The sequence below is a fragment of the Atta colombica genome, unplaced genomic scaffold, assembly GCF_001594045.1.
Source record: "Atta colombica isolate Treedump-2 unplaced genomic scaffold, Acol1.0 scaffold55, whole genome shotgun sequence".
Lineage (NCBI taxonomy): Eukaryota > Metazoa > Arthropoda > Insecta > Hymenoptera > Formicidae > Atta > Atta colombica.
This window is the reverse complement of record NW_017259545.1, coordinates 1,648,104-1,668,546: the sequence shown is the minus strand read 5'-3', so window position 1 is coordinate 1,668,546 and position 20,443 is coordinate 1,648,104. Positions and strand designations below refer to the sequence as shown.

Here is a 20,443-nt window from a genome sequence, read left to right as displayed (position 1 = left end):
TATATATATATATATATACAAGATTTCTTTAATATTAAAAAAATATATAAACATACTGGCACTCTTCTCAAGAATATTTGCAGCTTATCTTCAAACGTCTCATGAAATAGAGCATCTGCTTCATCCAATACAAGATGTCTAACCATGTCCAATTTATAAATCTTGGTTGTAGTTAATTTACTGATGACTCCAAAACTAGCTATAACAATATCAACTTTTCTCACAGGTGGATCTAACATTATTTTCTTTGTTTTTCCACCAGTAATAATTTTTGTACGAATACCAAGATACTGGCATATCTTTTTTGCTTCCAACTGTGGAGAAAAACGCGTGATTTATAAAAATGTTTCTGTAAATTACATTATGTACAAAATTAATTTTACGTCTGTGATACAAACTCCTATTTGAAACGCCAATTCTCGAGTAGGTGTTACAATTAATCCCAATGGAGTGTTGTATTGATGCTCTACTAATTCTTTCCATCTTAAAATTTCATCTATCATGGGTAAAAGATAAGTTAATGTTTTTCCACAACCAGTTTCTGCTGCTATGACAGTATTAGCTCCATTTAGTATTTTGGGTATCCCAATTTTTTGTATTTTTAAAGGTTTCGTTATACTATATCTTTTTAAGATATCTATTATTTGTGGATTTAAGCCCAAATGTTCGAATGAATCATGTGCTTCTTCTTCTTCTTCTTTTTCTTTTTCTTTAAATGATTCACCATATGCTTCCTTTGTTACCTAAAAATTTCAAAGCATGTTTTAAAATAATTAAATAAAAACAACACTGGAGAATAATAATGGAAACTTAATAAATTAATAATATGTACATTCGTGAGAGGATATATGTAGAAATAATCTCCTTTGGATTTATAATGATGCCATCCTTTGCTAGCCAATGGTATCGGTTTATATTTGGAATATTCTTGCCCTTCATAAAAATTGAACTCTTTTCGTCTGCATACGATTATCGGTACTTCTCCTTTTATATCTTTTGGTGCTTCAGTGCGCTTGACATTTTTCTTTTTAGAACCTCTTCTCTGGATGCAAAAGAGTATAATATATATATTTGCTCCTATAATGAAATAAATAATAGGCGAACAGTCACACTTACATAGCATCTTTGTAGTTGAGTAAACTGGATAAATGCAGTTCTTTGATACAAATTATAAAATCTGGAAAACATTTTTCTACAATTAACTTGTGTTTCACGTTTAGACAACAAATATTGTCAAAAACACGTCGTAAACATGCGGTATATCAGGCTATTGCCAACTTGAGTGCTGGTGATAAAAATTTCTTTAAATTGTGATGTGATTAACAAATGATTGATTCACAATAAAACATAAAAGTGAAACACATAAAAAAATACTTTCTAAAATATCGTGCATAAAATGTTTTTAGATATAATCGTTTTAGTTTTCTTTTTGAGGTTAGTCTCACTAAGGTGATTTATTTCAACTATGAGGTTATTGATAATGCAGAATGTTCAGTGAGACTTCGGAAACTTTTAGTACAGAAATCTACAGCAATTTTTATCAGCTCATCTGATAAGTCAATATAATTTCCAATGCTGATAATGTAGATAGCAAATTGGTAAAACTGAGTTGTCAACGTGTACGTACAGATGGCTCAGCCTGTTCATTTCTGAGCTTTCGCTTCGATGCAATGCATTGCACAATTTCAATCTCCTTTTATCTTTTGTTTTATCTTCCTGTAAATAAAATTAAAAAAAAAAAACAGAATTTTTAATAAATTTGTATTATTAATAAGGAAAAAAGATTACAACTTTAATAAGTCTTTATTTTTAACATAAAAGATATACATATAATTTTTCCTCTAAAAACAGAAAACAATTACAGTGTTAAGAAAAAAAAGTAATTATAGTATTTCAATAAATTTATATTAATAAATTTATGAAATAAAATGATTAAAAATAAATTGACGTTAAAAATGACCATTAATACAAATTATTGAACACATAAATAAATATAATTTATATTAAAAAACATGAGTTATTTTAAAAATTTAAACTTTTTGAGGATGATTTAATAAGATAAACATATAATTAAGGAGCATACTGCCATAATTCAAGATGTTCTAAGAGAGAAAGTAATGTATTTCGAATTAATATATTAAATAATAAAAATCATAAAAAATTAGTACAAATTTTATTATTTAATGTATTAATTCGAAATACATTACTTTCTCTCTCAGAAGATTTTAAGTTGTGGTTGTATGCTCCTTAATTGTATGTTTATATTTAAAACTTCGTTATATATCTTTAAATATGTTAATCAATACTGCATTTCAAAGAGCAAGCGCCGTATTATATTTTCTGATGTGCAACTGAAATAAACAATAAAAAAAAGAGATTATTTTGTGATTTTAAAGAGATTACAAACTGGGACACTTCGATATAAATGTCTTATTATCATTTATTCATTTATTTTATCATCAATTATTAACTCGATATATTACGGCATGTCCCGCATGTCATGTAAATATTGTTAATCACAATCGAATTGGAATTATTATTATCAGCAACATTTGTTTTAAAATTACGAATGGTTAAGAAGATAAATCAGCTTTTTTTTTAACTTATCGTATAGAAAACATATTACAAGATCAAAAAGACTTCTGCGATGAAGTTCTGAAATTGCGCGAGTATGGACAAAAAAATTTCAGAAAAGGATTAATCTTTGTGATTCGTGTGAATCTAAGCAGAACACAAGTTATCATAGATCAGCATCTTTCTTTTTTTCAACGTCCGAATATATATTTATATCTTATTTTAACTGCAAAAGTTTTTAAAGATTTCATTCTAAACAAACTTCATAATATCAAAATAATCACTAAAATAAATAAGTTACTTTTCGATCATTTACGTCATTTTATTCATTTGTTTTAATATCATTTGACTTGTTCCGTTTGAATCGAAAAGAGTCCACGATCTCCGCAACAAGAACCGCGCTTTCTGTCGAAAGAATGAAATGAACCCTCACTGAAGGAAGCGCGCGCAAAGAGCTTGGCACGCGGCCGTTTTCTTCGGATCGATGGGCGATTTCGATCGGTTGGCCGCCATCGCGACGCACGTCGGTGTTTCAACGATACCGCTTGGTGCGGAGGCGCCTCGTCGTCGGTGTCGCCGTCGCACGCAGGTTGTTCGTTATTGTACGTTGGAGATGTTGTTCTCGCGGTGAGGTCGTGCCGTGTGCGTCTCTCTCGTTTTTCTCCGCTTGCAGAATTCACGCGGAGAACACGCGGTTCACCAGACATTCTAGGACGGAAGAGGGATGGCGTCCGACGACGTCGAGACGCAAGAAGCGCGAGAGACGGAGGAGACGGCCGAGGAGGACCTAAGGATCTTCGAGACGCTCCGTATCTCCTCGCCTCGGAAGGTCAATCGATGGCACTTCGCCGCCCCTTCTCACACCGTCACATCATCCGACGATCACGTTGCACGCATACTCTCGCGAAAGCACACGCACGCACGCCGTCGCGAAAAGCCGGTTCTACATTAGTTTGCGAGTTTGTTGCAACAGCCAATCTGAAGCTTGCATTTTGAAATCAACGTTTCATATTGGTTGTCGCAACAAACTTGCGATCGACTTGCAATTAATGTAGAACTGGCTAAACATTGCTCTCTGCGCGCATGCGACAGTAATACAATAAAGCTCTAAATATAATGCGAAGCAACAGCGATAGAAATAGCGATAGCAATAGCGATAGCGATAGGAACAGAGAAATACAATATATATCAATATATATATCAATGCATATAGAAACATAGAATAAAGCAATAGCGATAAATTTCCAAGTTGGAATTCTATCGCCTTATAGTCTACCAATCAGCGTTCAGATTTTTCATTCTGCTATATATGCTATAATCTTGAAATAGATGGAAGAATATATTACGGTCTATATATGAGATTAGATTGATTGGCATTTTTATTTCTTTCGTGACTTTGTGCAACGAAAAGCGACAATTATATATCGCTTATTTCTATGCTATTCCTATCGCTATTCTTATTGCTGTTATCTCATATTGTGTCTAGGGCTTGAGGGTTGCGCGTGGAGAATCAGCAATGTCCGCTGAAAATTGCAAAATTAGAGTGTAAACACATCCCAAGAAACACATCAAGAGAAAGTCAAGAGAAAGTCAAAACTTTATTTTGATGTCATGCAAGTAAAAAAAATGATGTCTTAGTTACAAAATTTGACTGTTTATCGACATTAAGAATAAAAATAAAGTTATTTTGATTTTTTGTTCACTTTTTCTTGGATAATAGAAGAAATAAAGGATAATAGGGAATTTTTGCAATAAGCTAAGATCAGGTTTTTTTTTTAACAACTAATGAGGAAAAGGATAACATGACTTTAGCGTTCACTATCATCTGGATTCACGTTATTGCAAAAATTTCCCATTGACTTCAATTTATCAGAGACCGTGTATCAATGCACAGCACTTTCTAATAGGTTCGAAATCTATCGTTCTATTCCTTATTCCTTTCATTGTGTCTGAACTGTAAATCTCCGAAATACTAAAGGGAATGGAATCCTCGCATTCCTTGCTCCGCCATAACAAACTTTGTAATTACATGAATGCTGCGCCAATGATAGATAGCAATGCAAGTAATGATGTATAATTAAGGCTTATATTTACAATTAGGCTTATTACGCTGAAACTTACTTATATAATTAAGGCCATGATTGAGATCATGCTGATATCCTTTTATGTGTATAATAACTTGAGCACGTACTTCAATATGTGTAACAAGTTGCTATCTCTTATTGCGAAATATACCTCGTAGGTATACACAGAATGTCGCAAGCTCGAACGAGTTTGTAGATGCGCTATACCGTGAACTACATCAATGGCTTATCGTCCCTCTGCCATTGCATCACGTACATCCACATGCACATGCACATACGTATTCACATGCTAATCGCACGTGTGGTCACGTGCACATCCCGTATCGCTCGCCACAAAGCCTCTCATTGTATACATGCCTATATGTATGTACACGGCGTGTCTATCGAAGGGCAACAAATCGATAGCGGAAACATACGATTATTGATCATACAATCAATTATAATTATTTGATTGATTCACTTTCGTCACTTTGAGTTCGATCATCTGATCAGCTTTCGGCGAAGCATATAGAATTCCTCAAATAAGAATTTGGATATCGTTTAAATAATTTTTGATTGATTGGTCATGTCTCGGGTTATGAAGAAATTTAGATTTCTCCTATTATTTATTATAAAGATTTACTTATTATAGTGATAATACTATTCATGTGTGAGCGTACAAATTATTGAATTATTTATTAAATTCAGTTTTTATTATTAAATTACATAGATATTAAATTAATTTGAACATTTTTGAAAAACATACTATAGTTTTTGGAAATACTGAATGATATGCAAATTCTTACTTGAAAAATTTTAGACATTCATAATCGGAGAGTTTACGTAGCAGATTTGAGGAGTCAGATTTGAGCAATATAAACGTGTCTGGCGACAAAAAGCTCGCAGCATTTCTTGCTTATCTGGGAGGTTTTAGCTCGTGACACTTCTGCATTCTAAAAAAATGTGGGAAATGCGTTGTTTTTTGTCGTTTTAATGTTGGGTAAAAAAAAACAGGATTTAGATTATGTAAATTTCTGTTGCCCAAATACGCTTTCTTCTTCCTCTTTAATGCATTCAGCTTTTAAAATTACTCTAGTGCAGAAATTACAAAGAATATATGTGTGAAGCACCTGTAAAGGATTTTGCAATAATTACAGATTATTCATTAAATTTCATCAGTGAATTAAAAATAAAGAAATGCACAGAAAGTGATGTCCAATATTTTTTAATTATTTATTTCATGTGATACAAACTCTGTTACTATCACATATACGACACATGCTAATAATGCGTATTTAATATTTCTAATTATGTAAGGAAAATTCTATTTCCAGTTAAAGTGGATCTTGCTTAAATATTTCGCAGTGTAAATTTACATACATATTCAATCCTGCAAATTGTGTGCTAAAATATTTTCAATCTTAAAACGCAATCATAAACAGAATTGGAATAGTAATATATACACGTATTCAATATTTAAGCACCAAGATTCACTTTAAAATAGGATTTCTCTTACTTAGATTTATTCTAATTAAATTTATTTCTCATCAGTCGAATTTTGTATTATTATTATTTCTAGTTGAGAATCGGGAATTCATGATATTCTTCGTTCGCTCGAAAATGTATCTCCCAGCGATTGCGCCGTTATTTAATTACACAACTCGCACATTGAATTGCACGTGGGATTCCGTCACGTTCGTCATTAGCGCTCCCTTTCGGTCCCTTTCAGTCTCTTGCTCAACACGCGCGAATCGCAAGCGCGTATCGACTCGCGCGTGAACAAGGGTCGCGTTGCCATAGCGTTGCATCGAATCGATTTCACCTGTCACTGCTACTCCAGCTGTCGACCACTCGCGCTGTCGCGTGCTTTCGAAGTCGATCTTACGTTATTAGGCATGGCTGATAGAAGGGACTGATATGTCTTATTCCGGCGCGTGATTGGAGGAAGGATTTCGCAGGATTCATTAAATCCAGTTTTATCGATGTCCCGATATTTTTAATTCATCTCAAATTTCTTTCTAGGTCGATCAGGCTCTTTGATTTTTGAGAATACGTGCATGCTTTCCTTTCGGGGACATTTTTGATTCTGTGGATTTTGGAAATTTATCTTAGCTTGCTCTAGTATTTTATTTATGACCAATGACGAGATTGAAAAATTAAAAACATTTTACTTTACTTATTTTTGCTCTTTCTTTCTCAATAAAAACTGCAAACGCTTTTTGTGCATATGTTATTGTTAATAATATTATGCCATTTCGCTATAATTTAATTACAAAAATGTGTATGTACGTAATAATTTAATGAAATGAAATGTTAATAATAAAATATAATAATTTGCTAAATGATTCATTAATTAGATACATAAAAATATGAATGTAAATTATTCTCGTTTCTTCTTGAGAGAACTGTTAATATTCTGATATTTTCTTTATGTTAATTGCGTACATCACTCTTTTTAAATTACCTGTAAATGTGATATGCATATAAAAATTATATTTATTCTGTATAATTAAACATACAAATGTATTCATTGATCGTTTAAGTATTGATAACTGATTATTTCTGATGCATTTCCCTTCTACAATCACGTGAAAGAATGGATCAATGCGATATTCTATATTTGCTATCACATTAACATACTGATATTGTAACTTTAATTATATGGAGATTCCGGCTTACGAGTATCAGTAATAAATCCTTTCTTGTTGCTATCTCTCCCAAATTCGATGTAATGTATGTCGTAATGTTTAAAATATGTAGTTGTACAAGAAAAAAATGGAGAAAAACTTAAATAATTAAATAATATAATTAAATTGTTTTGCGTAATGCAATTAAAAATATAGGAATCCACGTTTTCGTTGTAATGCTAAATGCTATAATATTATCTGGGGAATTTTATCTGTTTATATAATACATGCAATACATTGTTTTTCATATGAAACTTCAGCAAAGGGAGTTCACTTATGCATTTTAGTAAAAAGAAAAATGCTGATAAACCTTCATCGGCGAAATACAAAAACCGAGTAAGCATAATCATGCACTGTGTTTATGCTGCAAATTCTGCTTACATGTGCACACGCTTTACAGCAAAATTCGAACTGTCCGACATATACATATATTAATATATCATCGCTATTGCAATATCATGCTGATCGAACACGTTAGTATATTGCGTTAAAAATAGATACCATCCGGCCGCAATTTTCTAAAATATCGTATATGCAATATTGAATTTTAACTATTAAAAAAATCCTTCGACTTAAATTCACAAAAATAACATTGCTTCAGTTATACTATATATATTAAAAAATTTTTTTATATATAATACATCAATCGAACAATCGATTAAATAAAATTATTTTACAATACTTGATAGTTACTATCAGACTCTTTTTTTCAGTGCAATTACACATCCATTTACATTATAAAAAAATGTTGCAGGCGCGTACATTCATTTTTTTTATTTTAATCGATCCTTTAGCTTTTAATGGACTGCAAAATTATAAGACACACACGAGATATCGTCAGTTTTTAGCGGAGATCTAAATTATATTACCAGTATTGTATTTCTCAACACGCTCACGTACTCTCATTGTGATTTTACTGCGATGTTATTACGGTTGCGCGAAATCATGAGTTCGCGCGTTACTCGCGAAATGACACTGCAGAAAACCATCTCCCTGGTGGCAAATTTACAATTTTTTTTTTTTCTACTAGTACGTGCACGGTGTATCTACCAGCGAGCGGGATTCGCTGTAATCCCATGCGCGCTTTGAGGTAAATACCGCTGGTAAATAGGTCGGGCTCGCACGCTGATCGTTTTCCCGCACGGATCCCGACTGTCCCGAGACCATTGGGATATTTATGAACGGTAGAATAATAGGTATTCAATATCGTTGGACTTAACCACACCATGGAAATTCACGGTATTCCGAGGGTTGCGGGAATATGCGCCCCGTCAAAACCGTACTATCTCCCACCCACGCAACGAAACTATTTTCGGGTCATGCAGATAACGATAACGATTCGCGTATTTCCTGGTCGATGACCTGTCGCGTAATTAAATCACGAGATAATTGATCATAGCGAATGTAGGATCCAGATTTTTTCAATTTGATTCCCAGGAAAATAAAGCGCGTTGAATTAAATATCCCCTTCGTCTAAACGGAGCGCGATAGACGTTATAATTCATCCCCTGAACGAATGCAATATTTGTGCGAGAAGGATTTTCCTTTTGACGTCATCACTGATATGCAAGTGATATTGAAAGCTTTATTTAATCAGTGAGGAGTCGTTAAAAAGAAAGTAGGAGTTAAATATCAAATGAGCAATGATAACTCAATATCTTGAGTTAAATAACATTTTGTTATTTTTAACTTCCATCTATGTCAAAATGTAAATCCATTTTTGTTAGTTAGTTTCAAAGTAAACATCGTCTATATTAATTATGCACTTAGTAAACTAAATTCAATATTCTATTTTCTTGAGTTAAGTTAGTCAAATTAACATATATTAGATAGGAGTGACGACCTATAGAAATGATAAAAAATAACTGAAATTGTGTCTAATTGAATTGAAAATTATGAATTTAACTATTCGTATTATATTCTCTCTAAATCCTTTAAATCCTGGAATCTCACAAGGAAATGAAGCTAATCTTAAAAAAGAATGACTCAATTTTCAATCTTTAAGAGCGAGATTTCACTTTTTAAAGTGAGCTTTCGCTCTAAAAGTTTTATAGAGTATATGTCTTTTCGTATCTTTATATCCGCATTAGTCAAAGTAGTCATTCAGGTTTACGATGTGGAATCAATGGCGATACCATCGAGAAGTATCATTGTAGAAACGCTGACGTAAATTCGGGAAGCGTATTCCATTGTGCCGAGTTCCAGGGTAACATTCTTGCTCTGGCAGCTGACGTAGATTTCGCGAGCATAGATTTTCGCGTGCAGATACAAATACCTGGACGAGGTCGCGAAGGGCGACGAGGGTCGTGAGGTTGCTCGTTCCAGGATGATAGTGGCGGCATCGGTGGATTCGGGTCACGTAATCCACTGTCGTAGGCAGACGAAACTTTACCATCGTAACTGTCTGTGCCGCGCGCATCCAATTGCCTTGGAAATTGGCGATGGTAGAGGCTTACCTACGATGCACCCTCGTTCTCTCTCTTCTCTTTGCGCAGTCGGAAACGTTAGCCACGATTCGGACTTCGAGTGCGAACTCCGTTGAGTACTATCTGGATCAAGAGCACGGGGTGCTTCGGGGAATACGAAGCGCTGTCGCGCACGATCGTGTAGCGGAAATTCCTACGGGAATCTGCGATATGGATCCGGCGGGCAACACGAGGTAGAGTTGATCATGTTTTTGAACGAGCCTTGTTACGTGGAGCGAGTTACGACGAGATCGATTTGACGACGGGAATAATTGGCGAAACATGCTCTACGTAGAAACAATTTTATAAAATTATTGAAAATACTAACATTTTATATAATATTACTGCATACTATTATAATATATTTGATAATATATATAATATTATTATTATTACATTAAATAATATCATAAGATTATAAGATTATTAAATTAATTTGCTTTTTAAATTTCTTTTAATTCACTGCGTGAAGATTCGGATTATCATGTAAAATATGCTTTTTCAATGTATAATACATACAATTCAATCAGCTTCAAGTATTATAGATGCACCAGTAATAGAGCGAATACGTAATTAGTGAATTTCGTATGCATGAAAATGCTTCCATTTACAAAACTTTGCACTGTGTTTATTCCACGATGATTCTGTTTCTACCTTTCATTTGCATTTGAACGAATTGAGATAGTTATCACGAAGTTATATTACAGTACGCTCGCATTTGCAAATTCGCGGATAAGATCGAGAGAAATGGGTAAAAAAACAACGAATATAAAAAGACTTACACGTTAAGCTTTAAATCCGCTTACGATTGTAATTAACGGCGAAACGAGTTTGGACGCGTGTACTTGGTTTTAATTTTAGATCACATGAGTGATTCGACAGGATATATTTAATTTCGTTGTAGATCCCGTAATGAGCCGGATTTGTTAAAAAGTAATTAATCGCGTCGAATATAAATCAGCATCAAAAAGAAATAAAAGCAATCGACTCCGCATGAATGGAGATCAGTTATCGTCGATAAATATTTAATTAGGATGGCAATAATTGGCGCCAATATTGTCGATAAATATTTAACTGTATCGTTGTGCTCTTAATAATTATAATACGATTCATCCGTCTCATTTTGAATGACATGCGTCCTTCTTAACTAATGATAATTTAATCATTCTGCAATTATTTATAAATTTAATGTAAGATTAAAGCATAACTTTTCAGGGCAACGTGGATGATGATCAGTTTTTATATTAAAAAAAAATCAAAGTCAAATCAGAACTATTTTCAATCGAAGATATTACACTTAATATCATATCAATAATGAAATTTATTCTTAGAATATTATATCGTCTCAAAGTAACTAGCGTGAAAGTTTTCTAATTCGAGCCAAGAATTTTAAAATAGATGATTCGAAATACCATTCTAAAAATAGCTACCAACAAGCTATAACTTACCCATACTGCGGCCGATATTCTCCGGCAATTTTCCAAACAGGTAGACATGCATAATAGCAACGAGGAATATGTTATCTTGTACAGTTTCCTTCGTACACGCGTGGAAGCTTAAATGGGTATTATTACGAGCCGCCGGCAGAGACGTCATCAGTACCGGTACTTGCGAATCCTGCAGTCTCTCCGAACGAGAGAAAGGTCAGAACTTCAGAAGCCATGCCGCGGAGACCGTCGTTAATCTATTCCCGTTTAAACGAGCGTTTTGCCATTAAGCCCTCCATCTCGCAGGAAGCTTCGAGAAATAAAATGACTCTTTACGATGAAATCTCCTTGCCTGTGATAAAATTCAACAATTACAGTATACATTGTGCGGTATACGATAATTTAAAATAATTATTATTCCGAATATAAAATGTAATCATACTAGGAAATTCATAAATGGAATCGCAATAAACATAATAAATAAGTAAATGCAATCACTGGCCGACTCGCATTTTTGCAAGCAAGATTATTTAATCGTTTAATGTAGATTCAGACACGAATAGAAATGTAATTTAATGGCTATCATGATATTCTCAATTTCATTTATAATTCAAATTAGCATTTGATTTCTTTATATAAAAATCATTCGTGATATGTTGAAAAGAGCGATAAAATATAAAGTATAAAATATATATATATCCATATCGGAGTTTTTGATAATGGTTAATTGAATACCTGGTTTTAGGTGGACCCAGATGACGCTATGACTCACGATTTAATGACCACTTTGAGGAGCGAGCTGGCGGCTCTTGAATATAAACGGGACAGGCTTATGTCTGAGGTAAACCTATCGTTTCACCGCTTCGATAATCGTTAGTAATCAATTCGGTCCTCATTTAGCTACAGGAAATGAAAAGCACCGTGAGATCGCGGGACCAGCGGGTTGTGGAGTTACAAGTAGAGGCGGATCAGCTTCGCGAGCAAGCAGCCAGGCAGAATGCCGTCATCTCCAGTCTCAAGAAACGCATTCAGGTTAATTTTCTTCCCTAACAAGCAGACGATTAAAGGGTTCTTGCGTTAATGAGCTTCAAGATAATTCGTTTCTTCCATCTCAGCTATCTTTCGTTAAAAAAGATAACGAAACTCGCGGAATCTGCAGTCGACAGATCATATATATCTTGTAGAATCCAATAACGATTTCAGGAATTGGAAGAGAGGGAAAGAAACCTCTATGCGTCCCAGGGCAGAAATGAGATCACGATACAGGGTCTGCAACGTGACGTGAAGTATCACGAGGAAAAGGTCCGAGAGTACGACAAAAAAATGCGACAATTGGAGCTCAATATATCCGAGGAAATTCAATTGAAGGAACGGGCACGTCTAAATCTGCAGGTGCCATATGTTTCAAAATGCATTCCTCTTGACAAGCTGTCGACATCTCCATTTATTTCTCATAGAAAAATCGTATCAATTTTTCGTCTCTGTATTCAAACTGTTTTTTCGGTACATCCTCTATCTTTTCAGATATCTTATATCTGTTTTCATAAGATTTCTACTATCTGTTTTCATAGGATTTCGTGCGAAGGTTGGCACACGCATTAAACGTTGAGTACTGCGAGACGGTGCATCACAGTCCGGAGATGGTGATTCATAAAGCCGAGGAACTCGTGCAAGAAGTGAATCGTTTGCGAACAAAGAGCACAAATGTCGAGACGCAGTTGACGGGCGTCGAAGTAGATTTTAGAACCTGCAGGGACGCTCTTGATCGTTCTATTACGGAAAAGGAGCAATTACAGAGACAAGTGTCAGTTCAGTTAGTCGACATAGATCGTTTGCGCCAGGTATGATGGTTAAGATTTGATTTATGATTAATTTTGAAAGAACCTCTTATTCGTAAATTTAATTATACAAACGTACAGAAAATTACTACAGAAATTGTGAATGTAGCATTATTTTAATTATTTCAAGCAATTAAAATCCATTAAATTATCAAATATTGATTAATTTCCATTATTCTAGGAAAAGGAATGTCTGGAAATGCAATATAGGATCGCTGAGAAGGACATGAATGATCTGAGAGACAAACTCGTCAATGCGAATAGGAGCTTAACCAGCGCGACTGGGAATATATCCAATCAAGAGGCGTTGATCTGTCAATTACGAGGTAAATCACATTGATTCAGTCTTGTATCTTAATTGATAACCTATATCGTTCTTGCAGAGGATCTGAAAGTTCGCGAAGAGAAGACGCAACGTGTACAAAATGAATTCCGTCACCTTCTAGAATCGGTTGCGATTCTTATCAGTACACCAAGTCGATTCGTCGAGTCTCACGAAAATGCGATCAAAGATCGCATTCGAGAAATTCTAGCTGACAATAAGGATCAATTACTGGTAGTTATTCAAAAAAATAGAACGCGTGTAACTTTATACTTTTGCTTGCAAAAGATCAAGATTTTTTAAATTTTAACAACTTTATTTTGTTTTATTTAAATGTTGTTTAATTATTAAGAATTGTATCGAAACTTCATATTGAGGAACTTCATATATTGAAACGTTCGGTTTTATATAATGTACACAATATTGTGAAATTCGCTATATTGTGCTCCTTTTCTCTTTCTAGAAAATACAAAGTCTTCGAGAAAAAGTGAACACGGCGACAGAGTCAACGAATCGACAGAGTGAACTGGTCGAATCCACAATGATGAAGGTACGCAGTTTAGAGGAGGAACGCGCAGCTCAAGAAGCTAAAATACACAAACTCGAATCTGAACTTACGAGCAGCGATCTCTCCAGAGAGTCTTTACGCAGAGACAAGCAGACGGTAATTTCAAATGCTTCTATCTCTTGGAAATGTTAAAGCAATCTTGACACATAGTACCTATAGAGAAGGAAATAACGAGGATTTAAAGACACTATATAGTTAACTATTCTCGTCTCTTTGAATGAAATAATATAATAAATCTTTATTTAAGAAAGTAGTTTCAATAATTGAAACAATATTTCAGAAATTTCTAATTTGATTTTTTAGTCATAAATTTCTACTCATAAACTTCTGAAAAATATTTATTTTTAAGCTAACATATTGTTTATTCTTTGAAGCATTTTAAAGCTAATCTTGTTATAAATTTGTTCAGTTCATGACCTTTCTGGATCGATTGGGTAAGGCGATGCAAATGGATGAGATTTCTCAGGAGATCGGACTCGATCTTCAAACTGAGTCATTGTTGGTACGAGCTGAGCAATTAGCCAGATTGGAGACCGACAAACTAGTCGACAAGGTGAAGGGCGATCGATATTACATTTTTTTTTATGCCGCTGTCACGTTGCTAACATTTTCTCCTTTGTTTTGTGTTTCTTTATCGTGCAAATCGTGTGTACTTACCACACGTCACAGTATTTGTACTCCAGCTACACGATCTTACCGAGGATTCGACGCGAGCGATCATTCCACGAGCTTCCCTGTCTCAAAGAAGTAAGCCCTTGGCGCAAGCAAAGCGCTTTAGAGAGAAACTTCATAGAATTTTCAGGCATCCTCTTCGTAGACATTCATTTCATTCCTTCATCGTGAAGTATCCTTAACATAGAGAGAGAGAAAGAGAGAGAGAGAGAGAGAGAGAGAGAGAGAGAGAGAGAGAGAGAAAGAGAGGCGCTTTTCATTTCTCCATTCCTCTTAGATTTTCTGATATACTTTGCGGTTGAGTCGGACAGTGGTCGAGCTTTGCTTGCGACATAATTGTTGCTTCAAATTGACAGTTTATCGGAAATACTGCGTAATGAAGTTCCATTTAATACAGCTTCTATGGTGCTGTCAGTAACGCATTGATATTGCGGTCGTTCTTTCCAACATTGGTCGGCGTACTAACTTTTAATTAAATAATCTCCGATAACGTGTCAGTAAAAACAGATTTTTCCTTTAACAGAATGTTCCCTCATTTCGTGAAAATTGAATTTGTATTTTATACATTGCTTATTTAACCTGACAATAAAAAAATCATAATACGCATGAAGAAGTCATTATTTTCAACACAAATAAGCGAAAAAGGCCATATTTGGTCAAAGCAGAGCTTATTTAATAATTTTTTTTGTATAAACTTTTACAATATTATTTTTACAATATTATTAAGCACCAAGATCCGCTTTGATCGTTACAAAATTTTTTGATCAATTTCCACTTAATACTTTTCACTATTATTTTATGTCACTCGTCGTATTTTTCAAGACTTATGTGTTAGAAAACCAAATTATTGATTGCACGAAGAACTAGATGATGTCGATATGTTTGCGTTGTGTAGTGATGGGTATTTGCACATTGCTACATTTGAGAAATTTATCGTCTTTGCCGCTAAGAAGAACTCGACAAATGTGGTCTTCTTTTTCTTTGTTTTGCAGACATCAGTTGTTTATCAGTTGCAACGTCGCGTTCGAACCTTACGGGAGCAACTGCAGCGCAGGGACCTGCATTTGGACCTTCTACGTAGAAAGCTATCTCTACAAGAGGACAGTGTGAGGATGAAGTCGCTATTGCAGAGCGAGCGAGACGAGGCGAATATACGGTTTGTTTTAGAATAGCCTGGGGCCGGTTGTAACCAAATTTTAAACAAACTTTGAATTTGCTTTTCGCAGATATATAATAAGTTATAAAAATTAATATTTGCACACAATTATATACTTCTCTCTCTCTCTCTCTCTCTCTCTCTCTCTATTTTTCTTTCTTGTGCATCACACGAAAATAGATAATTACCGCGAGGAATTATGATGTTTGCGAAGATTATCTATTTATATCTTGAATAATTAAAACTGGCTATTGCTAGTATTACAATAATTAATTCGTGTTACAATCGTCTCCAATATTTCTATTGAACACGCAATGTTAGCGGATACAATTCCTATCGACTAGTTCGATGGGAGATATATATAGAATTGCGGTTTATTGGAAAATTTTACTGACCGATAGTGCGTGGCTTTATGCATCCGAGATGTGGTGTGATTTTTGCACGCAGTGGTCACCGGTGGTTATCTATAATTTCTGACAGTAATTCGTGGTTTATTTCAAATGTGTCGAGTATATCTCTCTACGTTCATTATTATATGTTAGGCATCGTTTCTCTTAATGCTCGATGAACTTCTTTCTTCTCTTCTTTCAGCGCAAAGAAACTGGGCAAACAAGTCGATCGACTTCAGATCCAATTGTCGGACGAAAAATCTCGGAATCGGGAATTGAGCGCACAACTGACGGAAGCCGCGGATTATAAGGTATGTAATTTTAAGAGTGTCCATACTTTTTTCACAATCAGATAAATCGGAGTGCTCTCTGAGTTCTGAGGAATACATGTGGAACATAATGCGGTCTAGACAATGTAATTTCGTCACAGCTACATGAAGTTAATGACTGTTAAATAAATATCCCAATTTTGCCACGAAGTGCCACACTCCGAAGATTTTTTTTCGCGCTGAATACGATGCCTTCATCAGAATTTATGTTAGGAGTTTTTAATAGATTAAGAAGAAATGAACAAAAATCATCCTAATTTATTATTACTAATTTATTAAAATGTGTGTTGATTTATTACGTAAATTCTGCCATTGATATCATATTTATGAAAAAATCTTTGAGGTATATATGCACTTCGAAGAAAAAAAAGTGATTTATTGTTGAATAGCGAAATGTATTGGCTGCATTAATTTTTAATGCATTTATAAATTTTTATTATTTCATAAGATTTTATTTACTTCCAGTAAACGAAATACTTCATTCAATTTTTTAAATAATTTAAAATTTCTATTCTAGGCTTTTATAGAAAGCCTCGTTAAATCGATTTTTTGCTCGAGAACGTTGCGAAGTGGCGTACGTCGGGAAAACAAAATTCCCGAATAAATTCTCTTCGCAAACCGCGCGAGAAAGCCTTCATAATTTGCAGCCATCGAGTAGATATTTTAATTCATTTTTCGATATTTTCTGCGAGCAGATAGCTGCGCTGGAACGCAGCCGGAAGATAGAGGAGCTTCAAAAACGTCTCGTCGAGAGCGAGATGTTAAGGACACGTTACAACAGAAAGTTGACGATGGCGAAGGAACAGATGAGGACGGCTGCGGAGACAGCCGATCAGGAGAGATCGATAAACGACCATTCCCTACAGCTCCTCCGCGACGAGATGGCTCAGGTCAAGCAAAATCTCTCTGAGGTCACGAGGCGAGAATCCCAGGTGAGATGCATTATTACTTTTGTACGTGTCAAATATCATGTGCTATTCCATCTCTTGAATTTACCACTATCTGTAAATCCGCGTTGATATTCCATTAATGAAATCAAATAAAAGTGAGATATACTATTATTATTATTATATAAAAAGTAAAATAAATTTGTTAGTCGAAACGAATGCTGAAATGAATTAATATTAAGAAATTGCGTCGTGCGACATTTGCTTTATCGGTCGAAAAACGTAAAAGGCGAAAACCGCGTCTCAATGCCAGATTGTGTATTCGGCACGCGTATTGGTATTCACGTAATTCTGATTTATGATTGTGTACGAGCGATTAAATTACGCAAAAGAAGTCGCTGTCGAAACAACCATTCGATCGGACGTTCGTTGCATCGTAGACAAACAACTGCTTCGATGCATTACACATGTATTTCTTGAATTTTCATTTCTCAAAGAATACGTAAGTTTTTCCTAAACATTGAAATATTGTAATACACATTTTCTCCCGAGAAAGAGAAAAGTGTATATAAAGTTGTTTTAATTCTTTGCAAAAAAGCGTTAAAGAAAGCTAATTATGATACAAATTTACTTATTTTGCAGAAATCATCTCATTATTTCTCCGTCATCTACAAATACTTTGTTGCGAATTTAAAACACTTTGATCTCTTATTAAAGAGGCAAGCGCCTTTAGCAAAGCTTATTTCTATTATTCCTCGGAGGTAAAGATCAAAAGGGACTCGTTAATTCATTGTAGCAATTCCAATGACTCGCGACGACGATCATTTGCGTAATTGTCTCTTTGTCTCGTTGGGCGCATAACGTTCGTTTAGAGCGATTTGGAGTTGATTCTACTATCATAATAATTCGAGACACGTTCGCACGTCGCCGGGCTGTAAAGCAGATAGCTCCTTGGACTTAAACCCGCGCTGCGGCATACTCCGTGAAAGGACTATAAATCTTGCATGCGATTTCGCGAGGCTTTATCCCGTCGTTGCCGTAACTTCGCTTTTCGAAGCGTCGCGAAACTTTGATTTAGTTCGAACAAACGAACATTAATTATAATAAATTATAAGTAAGGCACTTGAATCTTAATACTCTCGTATTTATCACATAAAACTGTTAAAACAACATTTGAAAAATTCAGAAAAATATAAATAAAGAAAGACAAATAGAAAGAGAAATACTATTATTCAAATAGAAAAAGTTTAGTCGGTTCTCTAATATAAAATCGTAAACTTTAATCAACGTACAATATTATTATATCTGCAAAAATAATTGGATTTTATGTACAACATAAAATATAATATAATTTAATATAAATAAAGTGTTATAAAATCGTGATGCATGACACACACAATTAAGTAACGAAAGTCTACGGTATCATTAATCTTAGTATTTGAATATTTTAATTTTATACACATGTATATTTGAATATTGAATATTTGAATTTTATACACATATATATCTAATTCTGTAAACTGCGCGAAATAAAATAATTTCTTTGTACTAAGTATTTATATATAATTTATTTATATATAATAAAAATATTCTATAACAATTGAAATATTTACGTTTTGCCTGTATAGTTAGAAACAATTGTCTGTAAATGCGCAAAATTTATGATAGAACAGTTGATGCTCGAATGAATCGCGCGATTGTCCGAGTACCTATAAGTTACAAGCATGATTCAATTCGCAAATTGGTCATTTCCTGTCTCAGCTTCAGAGCTTCCGCGTCTCCGTGGCGAAGTTATTGTCAGAGCCAATCTGCACGCCCGATTACGAGATCATTTCGCGACTACAGAAAATGGTCGCGGCTCATCGAGACTTTACGATGCTCTCCCGTAGATACGACGAGCCTTTGGAAACGAGTCCTTCGAGATGCACCAGGTAATAATCAGATAAGAGCAAATATCATTGTATTTTCCATAATTTAAATTTTCTTTTAACTTTATCGATGTGTTACTTGAATAATATCACATGACTTTGTTTCCACACTACTTTCAAGAAGTATTTATATTATAGAATTGTTAGATGATTCTCTCTCTCTCTCTCTCTCTCTCTCTCTTGCATTCATGATACATTTGAAACAAAATTTTGCAAATATAATCGTTACATGTAATACGTGATTTTTAGGATAAAAATAAAATTATTATTAATAAAAATTTGTGTTTATAGAAATTATATGTTATATAATTTTTTATGTTTTTCCACATCCCCGATTCAAGTATTTGCATTATTCTCGGTTCTTCTTGTTGCAGCATTCATCCAGTCCATCCGCCGAGATCGCCCGGTTCACGTTGTACCCGTTACGAGGACAGCGGTTTCGCGGACCCACCTGATCTCCACGACATAGACGATGATTATAACAAAAGGCCAGTGAGAAGCAGCCTTCTTCCGTGACACCGGCCAAAATTCAAGTTTTAAGTATTCCCGGAGGATATTGTACGATTCCTATGTTCAATCCACGTACTAAATGGTGATCTCAAGTTTTCCGATCTCACGTAGGTGAATAATGTCGTGAGTGGAAAAACTGTTTCTCGCACATGTGTCGTAAAGCGTTGCGTTTATTTTGCGTAAACGAGCGTCTTGTACGAAGAGGACCATTTGTTTATTGACCATTGTCGCTTTATAAATTAGACAATAGGCCATGAGATCGCTCGCACGTCAATCGAGCATTCTCGATGGCTCGCTCCAGCATCGATTCCGATGGAATAAGAATTGAGAAATATAACCATCGACCCGTGTTATTACAAGGGAATGGAAGAGGAAATCGACTCAACGCGTTCGCATGAAATCGCAATTTCGCACTAATTATTAACCAGCAAGCGTGAGAAATTTACAACGGGTCGTGTGAAAGTGCGATAAACCGAACGTATAGAGTATTGGCTGTCGTGAACGAAAATTGTCAAAAGTGTTCAGTGAAAAGCACGCGACTTAACTGTCGCGTAGCTATAGCTTAAGATAATTTATTTGGAAGTATTTACGAGCTGGCCGTATGGCGTAGACTTTGATTTATACACGT

At 34.7% G+C, this 20,443-nt stretch overlaps 2 protein-coding genes across 3 annotated transcripts in view; one reads left to right on the top strand and one right to left on the bottom strand.

The window, feature by feature from the left end:
- The window catches only part of LOC108691911 (probable ATP-dependent RNA helicase DDX28), a 2,873-nt gene extending 1,182 nt beyond the window's left edge, over positions 1 to 1,691 (bottom strand). Inside the window, exons 1-5 of one of the 2 annotated variants that reach the window (XM_018199866.1) lie at positions 1,628 to 1,691; positions 1,117 to 1,177; positions 833 to 1,042; positions 399 to 743; positions 57 to 314 (exon numbers count right to left, since the gene is read on the bottom strand). In XM_018199866.1, coding sequence (XP_018055355.1) covers positions 57 to 314; positions 399 to 743; positions 833 to 1,042; positions 1,117 to 1,177; positions 1,628 to 1,647 — 894 coding nt within the window. In that variant the 5' untranslated portion in view covers positions 1,648 to 1,691. Of the gene's footprint in view, positions 1 to 56; positions 315 to 398; positions 744 to 832; positions 1,043 to 1,116; positions 1,450 to 1,627 lie in introns of those variants that run through there. The other variant, XM_018199867.1, reaches the window with a different exon arrangement.
- A 1,450-nt stretch (positions 1,692 to 3,141) lies between these two features.
- Positions 3,142 to 19,822, top strand: LOC108691910 (coiled-coil domain-containing protein 170). The gene is made up of 15 exons (XM_018199865.1): positions 3,142 to 3,403; positions 11,962 to 12,057; positions 12,117 to 12,248; positions 12,420 to 12,608; positions 12,788 to 13,057; positions 13,236 to 13,380; positions 13,438 to 13,610; positions 13,840 to 14,040; positions 14,354 to 14,497; positions 14,614 to 14,691; positions 15,609 to 15,772; positions 16,364 to 16,472; positions 17,186 to 17,422; positions 19,139 to 19,308; positions 19,680 to 19,822. The coding sequence occupies exons 1-15, from the start codon at positions 3,299 to 3,301 to the stop codon at positions 19,819 to 19,821; spliced, it is 2,355 nt and encodes a 784-aa protein (XP_018055354.1). The 5' UTR covers positions 3,142 to 3,298; the 3' UTR covers position 19,822.
- Positions 19,823 to 20,443: the final 621 nt, after the last annotated feature.

Excerpts from the sequence above, each read along its gene's own strand:
- LOC108691910 (XM_018199865.1), top strand. The coding sequence starts at position 3,299 with ATGGCGTCCGACGACGTCGAGACGCAAGAAGCGCGAGAGACGGAGGAG. Across the intron at positions 16,473-17,185 it reads CGGAAGCCGCGGATTATAAG|ATAGCTGCGCTGGAACGCAG; the intron begins GTATGTAATTTT and ends TTCTGCGAGCAG. Across the intron at positions 19,309-19,679 it reads AGTCCTTCGAGATGCACCAG|CATTCATCCAGTCCATCCGC; the intron begins GTAATAATCAGA and ends TTCTTGTTGCAG.